Genomic DNA, 14582 nt, shown 5'->3' with positions numbered 1-14582 from the left:
GTATTTCTTCTTGTTTGTATTAAACCTGATGCCTATTAATTCATTGGGTCTCTCTCTCTCTCTCTCTCTCTCACACACACACACACACACACACACACAGCGAGAGCTGTTGGGAAAGGATGAATAACACTTCTCTATTCACTTTTTCCACATCATTCATGATTTTATAGATTTCTATTATGCCCCCTCAATAGTCTCTTTTTTAAGATGAACAGCCCTAATCTTTTCAGTTTCTCCTTGAATAGAAGCTATTCCTATGCTTGATCCTCCTTGTTGCCTTTTGTGAACCTTTTCCAGTTCCACAATATCCTTTTTGAAATGAGGTGACCAGAACTGGACACAATAGTCAAGGTACAGGTGAACCATGGCTTTATATACTGGAATTATATTATCTGCCTTATTTTCTATCCCTTTCCTAATAGCTCTTAACATACTGTTAGCCTTTTTTACCATAGCTACACATTGAGCTGAAGTTTTCAGAGAACTATCCACAATGACTTCAAGGTCTCTTTCTTGAGAGCTAACAGCTCATTTAAAACCCCTCATATGTGTGTAGTTGTGATTATTTTTTCCAGTATGCTTTTGTGATTGGGTGGACAAACCCCACACTAGAGAACAAGGAGTTAAGGAGCAACTCTAGGCACAGGTGCTCCTAACAAGCCACACCTGCAAAGCCTGCACAAGTTGGAGACGGTGCTTAAAAGGGGAAGCAGAGCTGGTCAGAGGAGAGCAGGCAGTGGAAGGAAGTAGATCTCTGCTCTGAGCTCTGGGGAAGTACTGTCCCAGGAGTTCTCGTAGCCAGAGAGCAGGCAGTGGAAAGAAGTAGATCTCTGCTCTGAGCTCTGGGGAAGTACTGTCCCAGCAGTTCTCGTAGCCTGAGACCTGGATGAATAAACCTTATAGGACCTACAAAGGAGAGATGGTTGACTGATTGGGAAGGTTACAGACTGTGTTTGTTATACTATAATTTACTCCATAGGAAGAAGGGTAGTAAATGGTTCTGGGGGTAGGCAGCTGCATAGCACCCTAAGGTGCAGAACATAGCTGCCCACCAAAAGTCTTAGGGGAAGCCGAAGGACAGAACTATAAGTGAGAAGGAGTAACCACCTGCTGCACCCCTGCTTGAGCCCTAAGCGGCACTGGTGGTGAGCATTCCCATTTTACAGCATTACTTTGCACTTTCCAATGTTGAATTTCATCTACCATTTTGCTGCTCACTACTCAGTTTTGTGAAGTCCCCTGCAATTCTTCTCAGTCAGCTTTGGACTTAACTATTTTAAATAACTCTGTAACACTTGCAAACTTTGACACTTTTCCAGATCATTAATGAATCTGCTGAACAGCATATGTCCCAGTACCGATTCTTGGGTAACTAAGGAAACTAAGTAGTGACTGGATCACCCTTATCCACATGCTTGTTGATACCCTGAAATCATTCTAATAGATTGGTGAGGTATGACTTCCCTTTACAAAAGCATGTTGACTTTTCCCTAACAAATAATGTACCTCTATATATATCTGATAACCCCATTCTTTACTATGTTTTCTACCAGTTTGCCCAGTACTGAAGTTAGGCTCCCCAGTGAGGATTGCCTCTGGACCCCTTTATAAAAATTGATGTAAATATAAGGCAGCCTGAAGCTGTCCAGTGGGCATTCTTTGCCATTTCTCAGGGAAGGGAGGCAATGGTCATCTTCTCCCATCCCCTTCTGGGTGATTTGCTCCCTAGAGGGAGCAAGAACAGAGCAGTCTCTTTTTGCAGTGACTGCGCTTGTACTTTGCCCTTCCAGGGCAATGGTGAAGGGAAGGTCTTTGCAGAGTGCAGCAAGGGTCAGTTAAAATCTTGACGCCTGATTACTTTACACTTCAAAAAAATTGCATGTGGGCTTGATAATTATACATTATTTTACAACAGTGTAACTCCATTGACTTCATTGGAGTTACTCTTCATGTACATGATAACACCCTTGTCCTGATTCTCCTCCCAGTTCTTAACATTTTTCAGTAGTCAAAGGTAACCATCTTTTCAATTTTTCCCAAATATTAATCAAATCTTATGAGCTTTTTAATAAAAAGATTGTCAAGGTCATTATACAGCTTATTAAATCTACAGTATTTGCAAAGTAAAGGTGGTAGAGGGTATGTTCAATGTTTGAATAGTTAAGAGAGGTAACAATCAGACAGAACTGTGAGAAATGTTATCAGAGTAATTTGACTAATCCCATGGGATACTATAAGTAAAACTGACTTTGGAGCAACACTATTAATGTATGCAAACTCTAAAATTGCTATGCTAATATGTGGCTCTACCCCAATCAGTTCCTGGAAATGACAGGGAGGACTGTAATGATCATGCTCAGTGCACCCCCAACATCCCACCAAAGGCAGGTTCTTCCCTCCTCCACCCCTATCAGCTGAAGAAATTTCTTGAAAAGGGTCACATACCTCAAGAAGGGAGATAAGAGAGACAGGGGCCTGAAGATTATCGCCCCTCTAATAATCCAGAGGGTGATGGAAAAGAGAAGGAAATAGTTTTCAGTGGGGAGCACTCACCTTTGGACAAGAATCCCTCTACCTAGCTCCCTGCAGGATCCAGTAGAGATGAATAAAATAATCCCTCAGCCTATATACTCACAAGTATTGTTCTTCATAAACAGTACAGAACGAAGAATCTCATTTCTCTTCTCTCCCATCCCCTTGGATCTCACAAAGGGCAAGAGCCATACATCTGTAATAATTCCCAGTCTTTTGTGCAGCTCTTAGCATGAGAGAGAGAACACAACCAAGAAAATGTAGGAGGTTGGACTGGAGAAAGAAAGCTAATTTGTATGAATTACTTGTTCCCTTTCAGAAACCAGGTGAATTTTAGGTAGGATTCCATTCAATAAAACTCACCAGTGTGCAGCTGGCTTATGTTTTTTTGTAGGGCTTATGTGCTCCAAAAGAATGCAAAACATTATGCATTTATGCTATTGTGAGTTATAGACACATATTGAGAAGACAGATCCCAAAATCTGAAAGGTAATCTTAGTGAAATAAGTGTCCATAGACAGGTTTATACTGGTTTAAACTAAATCTGTTTAAAATCACATCTGTAATTTTCATATGCAGTGTAACTCACTCGTGTAGACAAGGCCCAATTTACACTCATGCTTCTCATGGCTCTGGGCAGTCAAGAATAGCTAGAATACAGCACAACATCTTCTGGCCATGCAGCCTGTTGCTAGAATCTACAATGGGAGGATGCAGCATAGAGCTAGTTATTCTATAGGACCTTGAAGAAGCTCTACCTTGGCAGAGGAAGCAACTTATAGAAAAGACGCATCTCACCTTTCACCCTGGAGATAAGCACATTAAAGTTAAGCACATATGTAAACATTTGCAGGGTCAGAGTCTCATTATTAAGAACAAGTATGTTGCTTTTCTAATTTGCCCATGTGCTCAGAGAATTAATGTTCTATTTCTTCTGTCCTGAGCTTTGAGACTTACAAAGTTTGGCTCTCTTGTAGTTTTCCTGACGGGATACGATAAGGAGTTATCATACAACATATAATTTATTTTGTTTTTGCTTTTGAAAAATGTGTAGTCACTCTATCCTGATGAGAGAGAGCTCTCCCGTCAACATAATAAAACCACCTACACAAGCAGCAGTAACTACGTCAATAGGAGAGCGACTCCCGCCAACATAGCACTATGCACACAAGCGTTTATGCCAGCGAAACGTATGTTGCTCATAGGGTTGCCAAGCCTCCTGGACTGGCCAGGAATCTCCCAGAATCAGCCTCAATCTTCCTGTTGCTATTGAAAGCAATCCGGGAGATTTTAATAGGCCAAAAGTCTGGTCGGCAGGGGTGGTGCAGCAGGACTAAGGCAGGCTCCCTAACTGCTCTGGCTCCATGTGGCTCCCTGAAGTAGTGGCATGTCCCTGTGGCTCCTAGGCACAGGCAGGGGCTGCCAGGGTGTCTCTATGTGCTGCGTGCTGCCTCCGTCCCGAGCACCAACTCCGCAGCTCCCATTGGCCAGGAATGGCAGCCAATGGAAGCTGTGGGGGCAGTGCCTGCAGGCAGTGGCAGCAAGCACAGACCCCCCTGGCCACCCCGGCCTGCACCTAGGAGCTGCAGAGACATGCTGCCAGTTCCGGGAGCTGCCCCAGGTAAGCACTTTCCAGCTAGATCCCGCACCCCACATTCCCTCCTGCATCCAAACTCTCTCAGAGCCCACACCCCATCCCCCTGTCCCAGCCCTGAGCCTCCTCCTGCACCCAAACTCTCTTCCAGAGCTTGCACACCACACCCCAACCCCTGAGCCCTCTCCTGCACCCAAACTCCTACCCCAACCTGGAGAAAGTGAGTGAGGGTGGGGGAGAGCTAGTGATGGAAGGAGGGGGATGGAGTGAGCAGGGGCAGGGCCACAGAGAAGGGGGAGGGCCTTGCGGCAGGGAGTGGGGCAAGGGGGGTTTGGGTCTGGCAATTAAGACAGTTGGCAACCCTCCTTACTCAGGGGTGTGGCTTTTTCATACCCCTGAGCAACGTAAGTGTTGCCGACATAAGTGGTAATCAGGGCCGGTGCAACCATTTAGGCGGACTAGGCGGTTGCCTAGGGTGCCAAAAAGCGGCGCCCCCAAATTTTGTTTTAAATGGTTGAGCAGCCGCTGCTGCTGGGACAGAGAGGGAGTCTGAGCTACCACCGGCAGCCCAGGGTGTCCCCTGGGTCAGGGCCCCGCAGTGGCAGCCTGCAGCCCAGGGTCCCCCCGGCTCAGGGCGCCGTCGTGGCAGCCGGCAGCCCAGGGCCCCCCGGGTCCGTACGCCGCCACGGCAGCCACCAGCCCAGGGTGTCCCCCAGGTCAGCGCGCCGCCGCGGCAGCCAGCAGCCAGGGGGTCCCCTGGGTCAGCACGCCGCCGGGGCAGCTGGCAGCCCAGGGCCCCCCGGCTCAGGGAGCCGCTGTGGCAGCCAGCAGCCCAGGGTGTCCCCCAGATCAGGGCGCTGCCGCGGCAGCCAGCAGCCCAGGGCCCCCCCCAGGTCAGCACGCCACCGCGGCGGCCAGCAGCCCAGGGTGTCCCCCGAGTCAGGGCACTGCCGCGGCAGCCAGCAGCCAGGGGGACCCCGGGTCAGCATGCCGCCGCTGCAGCCCAGAGGTTCTGGCTGCCCGTGGTACGCTGACCCAGGGGAATCCCTGGGCTGCAGGCAGAGGCTCAGAATCCCTCTCCCTCCCAGAGCAGGGGATCCAGCCTATGCCATTTTTCTCGTTGCCGGCGAGGGCGCCGGTGGCTGAGCAGAGCTGCGCAGCTCTGCTTAGGGCACGTGGCAGGAGCCCTGCTAGGGCAGCGTGACACCAGGGCATCTGGAGGAAAGCGGGGGCTGCCCCCTAGCTCAGCCTCCACATCAACCCCAGCGAGGGGCATGGAGAAGAAAAGAGTCTCAGCAGTGGTCTGGTGGAGTGGAGGAAGAAAGAGGACCCCGATGCTCATGCATTGGGCAAGGTAAGCAAGTGCTTCCCCACAGCTTGGCCTCAGGTACCTGTGCTCCTGCCCCCTTGGTCCTTGGCTGGTCACTGCTGCTGCTCCCCTTGTGCCTGGATGGCTGGAGAGAACAGCAGCCTGCAGAGCTGAGCTGCCCCAGTGCCCCCAGGCACCCCCCGTCCCCATCCCCCCCACAGCCCTGACCCCCAGCTCCGAGCCCAGTCCCTCTGAGCTGGAAACCCCCTCACCCCATCCCCCCGACAGCCCTGACCCCCAGCTCCGAGCCCAGTCCCTCTGAGCTGGAAACCCCCTCACCTCATCCCCCCGACAGCCCTGACCCCCAGCTGACAGGTAGTGTCCCTAACACAGTTATTGCTCTTTGCATCCTCTTGACTCTCCCAGTTTCTGTGGCTAGTGGTCAGCGAATCTTCTCGAAGCTCAAGTTGATAAAAACATACATGAGAACATCAATGTTGCAACAAAGGCTTGTTAGGCTATCTACCTTGTCACTAGAACATGACATTGCTCACAGCATTGACTTGGAGGAACTTGTTTCTAAATTTGCTAAACTTAAAGGCCGGAAACATAAATTCTAAATTATAACATGTTACTCTGTGACCATGTATTGTGTATAATATATGTGATTGGGGGGTGTGGGGCACAAGATGGAAGTTTCACCTAGGGCGCAAAATATCCTTGCACCGGCCCTAGTGGTAATGCAGACATGGCCGAAGTCAATACAGAAGCAATTTAAACTAAACTGAAGAAATCTACTCAACCTGAAACTGGTGTTAGCTGCAGTTTAACTAGATTAGTTTACAAACTGATTAAGTTAAAACTGCTCTAACTTCCTTTTGTAGGCAAGGCCTTAGGCCTCGTCTACACTAGAGCATCAGGGCGATGCACGGCACCTTACCTCGCCCTATGTATGTTTCTACATGAAAATTTTGCTCCCGCTGATATAACTGCCATGCTAGGCTGAATGAGCAACTCCATCTTCGGGAGACGCACAAAGTCAATGCTGCCCTAGTTAGATCTAGGCAGCGCCAGTGTAGAAAGCCCATTGCTTACACCGTTACGGGCTTTGACACGTGACATAATCTTTACTTAAAAAGCCATCTTTGCTTCCTGGAGACTCCAGGCCAGTCCTGGAGGGTTGGGAACCGAGCTGCCCCCTGCACCTAGTCACTGCTGGCGGCCCGGCGGCGAGCGCGCTCTCGAGAGAGAGGAACCGCGCGCCTGCCCCGCTCCCGCCTGCCTTCTGCGGGCACCCTCGCTGCTTTGCCCCCTGAGACAATCCGGGCCTGTCTGTCTGGGGGACCGGCTGCGATCGGGCCCCGCCCCCAGGGGGCGCTCGCCGGCCGTTCGGAGGCTGCGGGCGGAGCAACACCGGCCCGGGCCCGTTGGTTCTGCCGGAGCGTTGCAGGCCGGGCCCTGTTCTTGGCCGTTCTTTGCCCTGGCGCCGCCGTTGCCATGGTCACGCTCCGGCAGGCCGGCCTGGCTCCGCGCTCTGGTTCTGGCAGGAGGGAGCCGGTCACCGCGCCAGCGACATGAACAGGTAGCGGGGCCGCTGCTGCTTCCCCGGCGCCTTTCCGTGACGGGGGCGTGCGGCCCCTGCTCCTAAACACCCTGCTTTTGTCTCCAGGTGTGAGGTGGGCTCGGGCCCCGGGACTCCCAGGACCACAACCCCCAAGGTAAGAGATTCCCCCTTCCCCCACCCAAGCTGCCCACCGCAGCCCCCTAGGTAAGAGATTCCCCCTTCCCCCACCCAAGCTGCCCACTGCAGCCCCCTAGGTAAGAGACTCCCCCTTCCCCCACCCAAGCTGCCCACTGCAGCCCCCTAGGTAAGAGACTCCCCCTTCCCCCACCCAAGCTGCCCACTGCAGCCCCCTAGGTAAGAGATTCCCCCTTCCCCCACCCAAGCTGCCCACTGCAGCCCCCTAGGTAAGAGAGTCTTCCTCCCCTCAACCAGGCTGCCCACTGCAGCCTCCTAAGAGACTTCCCCTTCCCCCACCCAAGCTGCCCACTGCAGCCCCCTAAGTAAGAGATTCCCCCTCCCTGCACCCAGGCTGCCCACTAGGTAAGAGATTCCCCCCTCCCTGCACCCAAGCTGCCCACTGCAGCCCCCTAAGTAAGAGATTCCCCCTCCCTGCACCCAGGCTGGCCACTGCAGCCCACTAGGTAAGAAATTCTCCCTCTCCCCACTGCAGCCCCTTAGGTAAGAGATTTCCCCCTCCCCCCAACCAGGCCGCCCACTGCAGCCCTCTAGGTAAGAGATTTCTCCCTCCCCCTGGCCACCCACTGCATCCCCCTAGGTAAGAGATCCCCCCGCCCCCAACCAGGCCGCCCACTGCAGCCCCCTAGGTAAGAAATTTCCCTCTCCCCCGGCAGGGCCAGCTCCAGGCACCAGCATTCCAAGCTGATGTTTGGGGTGGCATTCTGCAAGGGGCGACAGTCCCTGTTGTTTTGCCCCCAAGCAGCGTGCCAAATTGCCAGCGGAGGGGAGGTGGGGCAATTCGTGCGCCGTTAGGGTGGCAGGCGCGTTTCTGCGGTGAGGGCAATTCGGTGGCAGCTTCTATGTTTAGCTGTCCGAGGCAGCTTCAGCTAAACATAGATGCTGCCGCCAAATTGCCACAGCCACGGAAATGTGCCTGCCGCCCTAAGGGCACACCCGGACTGCCCCCGCAGCCTTCAGCAGCAATTCAGTGCTGCTTGGGGCAGCGAAAACTGTAGAGCCGACCCTGTCCCCTGGCCACCCACTGCAGCCCCCTAGGTAAGAGTTTTCCCTTCCACACACATATCTCTCCCACTGCAGACACCAGGGTAAGAGAACTGGGGAGTTTGGTGCCTAACCTACTTAGATGCTTTTGAAAACCCAATAGGCACCTTCATACCTTTAAAAATCTACCTCTAAATCTAGTCTCTATGACTCAATTTATTCATCTGTTAACAGGTCTAATATAATTGCCCAGCCTCATAGGTTGTGAAAAACACGTCATGAACCATGAAATCTGGTCCTCCCTCCCCAGCCTCCCTGTGAAATCTGTTCTTTTGTGTGCTTTTACCCTATACTATACAGATTTCACAGGGGAGACCAACATTTCTCAAATTGGAGGTTCTGACCCAAAAAGGAGTTGCAGGGGGCGTATCACAAGGTTATTTTAAGGGGGTCACGGTATTGCCATGCATATTTCTGTGCTGCTTTCAGAGCTGGGCCGGCAGAAAGTGGCAGCTATTGGCTGGGCATCCAGCTCTGAGGGTAGCACCCCCCCCCCAGTAGCAGCGCAGAAGGAAGGGGTGGCAATACCATGTAATTGCCACCCTTACTTCTGTGCTGCTGCTGGTGGCACCTCTGCCTTCAGAACTGGGCTCCTGACCAGCAGCCGCTGCTCTTCAGTTCAGCCATGAAGGCAGTACCACCACCAGCAGCAGTGCAGGAGTAAGGGTACCAGTACCACAACACCTCCCCACAACCATAACTTTGGGAACCCTTACTTCTTTGGGTCAGGACCACTGCAAATACAGCACTGTGAAATTTCAGATTTAAATAGCTGAAATCATAAAATTTGCAGTTTTTAAATCCTATGACCATGAAATTGACCAAAATGGACCATGAATTTGGTAGGTCCCTACTCATAGGAGTGATTTGTGGCTTAATTAGTGTCAAATTCTGCCTTCTAATGCATGCACATTAAGGGCATTAGTAATTGTTGTTCTAATCGAGAGTAGAATTTGTCTTTTACTTTGATCTTCCTGGTTGTGTAAGGCACTATATACTTTATTATATGAATTATTTATTCTTTTCTGTTCTTTAAAGTCTCCCCCCACACCTTAAATGTAGTCTTGGTAATACTCCAATAATTTATGGTATTTTGAAAATGTAAATGGTCAAATTTCATCTGCTCTTGTGGCATGCATTGAAACTATCTGCCGGCTGTTCTATTTTCAAAAGTTAAGTTCCCATTTTTTTGATAGACAGGATTTTCAAGAATTCAGCACAAGACACTTGATGCAAATATCCTTCATATCTCAGATGTGCGTATAACAATCAGGATCTCAGGAATGCATCCTGCACAGTTGTAAATCCTACACATAGTTACTCAGGATCTCTTTGGTGAAAGCCTCTTGACATCAAGACATTTTTATTTCAGTGTCTTGTTAGGCCTAATTTTGTTGTTAGTATCCGTATTATATCATCACAGTTCATGTTGTTGAAAGTTAAGATTGTGTCAGCACTTCCATTATAAAACCCTATTTTTCAGGACTTCGTAAATTTTCTGTAAAATCTCCTCTACACCTAGGCAGAAATTTGGCATACCATGTCTAAAGAAGCTATTTTTTCCTTTGTTAACAGAAAACTTTTAAAAGCTGAGAATGAAATATATGGGTTTGCTGGTTTCAAAAGCATATAAAAATATGCTTGTATAACTTGAAAGCTAATTTAGTTTAAAATATAATCTGACATGTGAATAGTCTCGATTTCAGTGCGATCCCTCTTTTGTATATTAAAATAAAGGTAAAAGTTGTTAATGTGAGTGGTGACCTTTGTAAAGATGTTTAATTTCTATAAGAAAAAAATTCTTAGCAATTTTTTATGAACCTAAGTACATATTTACACTGTAGACTATAGGATTTGGTAAGTTCCATAGTATGCATATTTAAAACATTTTGGCTGGCACTGGTCACTGATACTGAGGTACAGAAATGTTCATGTCTACCGCGTCAGTCCATTACAGCTCATGTTCTTAGTGGTTGAGAAGTTACCATCTGATGGCTGCATGAGATGAGTTTGATGTTCTCAGTCTGGCTTCTAGTGAAAAAGTGTCATATTCTAAAAATTATCACCATAATTGCTATTAGTTTCAGCTGTAAAGCCAAGGACTAAATGGGCATGAAGACTCATTACCCAACCAGAGAGATGGTTCTTTCAAATCAGATTAGTGACAGATTGGCAGGGCAATATAGGAAAGCTTTTATTGACATTGTCCCAGACAGACAGCCTGGAGACTGAAGTCCTCTTTCACTGGTTTTGATGAGCACTGAATTCATATGATTTTGTTTAGAAAAACATAGATGTACAGTCACGTAATTATCTGATGAATTTAGTGCTAAATTCTCGTCTCAGAAGGGTGTGTATAAAAATGTCAAGAAGTCTACTGTCAGATTTTTTTTCCCTGTGATTTCTTTCACTGTGTATGATTCTCCACTCTGTTACACCAGTGACCAAATGCAATAGAAATACAACTGGCCAAGCAGAACCCTTCTTCAAAATGGGGAGCACAAAAACCCGTACTAGTAAGTAGGGGAGAGAGGCATTGGGCTACCAGGGATCCACAAACACTACCAGTTAAGGAGTTGGAGAACTGATCTTTTTTACTGTCATTATATGGAATTGGGATTTTTGTAGCTGCTTAGCGTACAATTAGGAAATAGCTCTTCTGGTTTTTGTCATTATTCTGTGTTGTATGTCACAGGAGTATATTTTTATATACCTAATGTCAGTCCCTTTCACAAATAGTTATATTTTTGAGTCAGAAGAAAACTTGCAGACATCTATCCATGGTATGCAATCAGACAATTTGTAGCATATAGAAAGTTTATATCATATAACAGACTAACTGATTCCATTTAAAAGAGCATTTTGAAGAATTATCTGTTGGATGACTATAGAGATGCAGCTAACATATTTGTTTACTGTCCCCATAAAAAAAATTCTTAATGATAATTTTAATTATTTTCCTGTCAATTTTTTCAGGTCTCTGGAATGCTGGATGCGGTTGGACCAGATGGTATTTGTTATAGGTTATCAATTAATACAGTTTTTTTTAAACTGAAGAACTATGTTATTATTTCCAACATTCGAATAAAAAAAACTGTAGCTATTATATTTGATTATAAAGTCATAAGTAAGCATATTTTTTCATCCATCCATTTTTAATTTCTCAAATTTAAGCTTTATTTTTCATTTTTTTTAAGAAACGTCCCTCATATTTGCAGCTTGTCTTTCAGAGTGGCCACAGTCACACTTTTTCAAAGCTAATAACAGTGTAGCGATATGGATCTACCTAGTGGTGTTACCCTGTGAATTATGTTGTTCACATCTCTGCTTTCCAGGAAATTACACACATCAAGAAGTAAGAATCTGCTAACAAGCTTAGAGACCTAGTATGGAAATACATATGAGAATTCCCAGTCCTGTTCCCAAGTTCCAAATTAAAAATGAAGGGAAATCTTTTCAACACCTCTCCTCATGGTAAAAACATAAATTCAGATCATGAATTTGGGTGTGATCCATGGTGGTACTTAGGCAGTTAAGTCACATTTTCAGGCACCACTATTATCCATAAAACTCCTGCTCAATTGTCTTCTAACCCCGTAGGTGCCTCAACTCATTCAGCACCTAAGCTTTTATCACTGGGCATGTGTGCTGCAGTCTCACTAGTTAGCTGGGCGCCCATTTCCTCCTTGAGTCAGGCTTCAGTGCGCATGCTTTAGTTACTTGGGTACATATCTCCTGCCAAAGTCCCAGAGCAAGTCACAAACTGGGGAAGATAGTCATTCAGCTGCCTAAGTTGCGTGTGGGGACCTGATCCGGTAGGCATGGTCAGAAGCCGCCTAACAGATCTGGCCTCTCAGGTGAGTTCACACAAAACAGCCAGGAGTTGGGGTTGGAGGAGGAGGACTTCCCTTATAAACTTTAGCCTAGTGGATAGACTATTCACATAGTCCCCTCTCCTGCTGAGGGGGACAGCGGATTTGAACAGGGATTGTCCACCTCTCAGGTGACTGCCCTAACTGAGAGGCATTGTAATTCTTTCACTGGCCCAATTAATATTTAATTATTCAATTATTTAATTGGATTAAATTAATTATTTATGTGGCACAACTTCAACAGGCAAGATTTGAGGGAGATCCACATTGGAATATTTCATAACACACATCTGTTCAAATCACTTCTACTCAGAAGGAGGGTGGACTTGAACTGAGGGCCTCCCACATCCTGAGTGAGTATCCTATCCGCTTGGCAGAAGGGAGTAAGGGAGGTGGTCGTCTTTCTCCTCCTTCTCGCCTGAAGGGTCCAATCCAGCCGGTAGTCTCTAAGTAAGTCTACCAGATTGGGCCCCTCCATGTGATTTAGGCATCCAAATGCCTGTCTTCCCTGGTTTGTGGATTGCAAGCAGAGATAGGCACCTCCCTGCACCCTAGACTTAGGCACCTATCTCCATAATAGGGACAGGTTTTAGCACACATCTGGTTGATGTTGCCTATTGGCTGGCTTCGGTGGTTCCCACCTAGTATGCTGGCTTTGTAGATCGCAGTCTAAGGTTGCTATCTGTCCCCATTCATTGTATAGGAGCTTAGGCGCCTACCTCAGGCTTTGTGGATCGTAGTGCTGTTCTCGTGATGTTTCTAGAAGCCTAGAATTTAGGTGTTGCAATGCTGAACATTGTAGCACCTAAGTCCCTTCCTCCATCTGGGCCTTTGAAACTGTACTGCACAACTGGCTGTGTCATAAAACTGAAACTCTATGTACCATATGCAAACTCTGGAAATTAATTGTCTAACAATCTGTATTTATTGAGTTAATTGCACATACCTTTTACATTTATAAAGTCATCTTGCTTTAGTTTTTTTGGTTCAGTGATCCTAAAAGGTTTTTAATTGTCTGTATTTATTTATATAATGATACACACAATTTTTTATAAAGAAAACTGGCCCTATTTCTGGTTTATAATTATTCAGAAGGAAAAAAGATTGTTTAAAATATCTTTTTTTGGCACTTGCTGAATACAATGTTAGATAGTCTATACCATGCATGCTCTATCCTTTCAGTATAGAGTCAGTGGTTCGGTATAACATATTTGGAATATACAGAAAGCCATTGAGCAAATGCAGTTGATGACCAGGTACTCCATTGAGTATGCTTAGGTAGATGTTACTCTAAAGTACTACAGTATTTTGCATTTCAAATGTATATCTCTCTTCCTGGCTGTTTTCTAAATTTGATCTACATTCATTCACAGGAGAGTGTTAAAGAACGAATAGTTCTAAAATATTTAGAAAGGAAGGAAGACCATACAGAATAACAGGACTTCACAAGATTTTAAAAATCCCCTTTAGTCTACTGAATAAATGTACCTTGTGAAAAATACTTCAGGTCTCCTCTGAGTGATGTCAATGGGAATTTGCCATTGATTATATAGTAGCAGGATTTGGTCTTTAAACTTTCCAGGAAAAACTGAATATAAATTGGCTTTACGCACCCAAATTGTTTTACAATAACATTATGCAGAACAAGAAAAATTAGTGACCATTATGCACTAAACAAAGATTCATATTACCTTATACTGTACACTTAGACTGTTTTATAACTGAGGAAGGGAATGTTGACAAGACCATGGGATTTATCCCTGACTCTAAAAGTTCTATGTGAATGATTAACTTCCACCTGGATAGCCATGTGATACAGACAATATGGACCTCAGTTTTATGTCTCATCAGAGCTACAGTATCCTTAATTGCATTTTCAGCGCTGGTTATAAGCCCTAATTCTAGTATGAAATTTGGGCCCACAGTCTTCTGGTCCAAGGATGAGTGCTACCAACTGAATTATAATGAAACTAAGAAAATTGTAATTTAATTTTTTTAAATTATATTTTACAATAGTTTGATATCAAAAAGGGAATGTACAAAGAGAAGATTCTAGAGCAGGGATTCTCAAACTGGGGGTCGGGACCCCTCAAGGAGCCATGAGGTTATTACATGGGGGGTCGCGAGCTGACAGTCTCCACCCCAAACCTTGCTTTGCCTCCAGCATTTATAATGGTGTTAAATATATGAAAAAGTGTTTTTAATGTATAAGGAGCTTTGCACTCAGAGGCTTGCTGTGTGAAAGGGGTCACCACTACAGAAGTCTGAGAACCCCTGTTCTAGAGTTACTCTCACATCACCAGCACTAAGTCTGTTCTATATAACATTTACAAGTCCTCCATATATAAAGGCAAAGAAGACAAATAATACAGAAACATTTTAAAAATGCCATTGTATCAGAGATTTTTGAACACCCAGGTAATGTCAAGAAGAAAATTAATATCTAAAGTGAAAAGTCCTAATGTAATTTAT

The 14582-nt window shown here is 46.3% G+C and overlaps 1 protein-coding gene across 3 annotated transcripts in view; it reads left to right on the top strand.

Annotated features, from left to right (window-relative positions):
• The first annotated feature begins 6725 nt into the window (after positions 1-6725).
• The window catches only part of ERICH2 (glutamate rich 2), a 38677-nt gene continuing 30820 nt past the window's right edge, over positions 6726-14582 (top strand). The window contains exons 1-3 of one of the 3 annotated variants that reach the window (XM_050916306.1): positions 6726-7017; positions 7105-7153; positions 11215-11248. In XM_050916306.1, coding sequence (XP_050772263.1) covers positions 7010-7017; positions 7105-7153; positions 11215-11248 — 91 coding nt within the window. In that variant the 5' untranslated portion in view covers positions 6726-7009. Of the gene's footprint in view, positions 7018-7104; positions 7154-11214; positions 11262-14582 lie in introns of all 3 variants that reach the window. The other 2 variants (XM_050916304.1, XM_050916305.1) reach the window with 2 other exon arrangements.

The sequence above is a fragment of the Gopherus flavomarginatus genome, chromosome 10 (genome assembly GCF_025201925.1).
Source record: "Gopherus flavomarginatus isolate rGopFla2 chromosome 10, rGopFla2.mat.asm, whole genome shotgun sequence".
Lineage (NCBI taxonomy): Eukaryota > Metazoa > Chordata > Testudines > Testudinidae > Gopherus > Gopherus flavomarginatus.
Note: the sequence above shows the minus strand (reverse complement) of the source record. Positions and strands in the feature narration are given on the sequence as shown.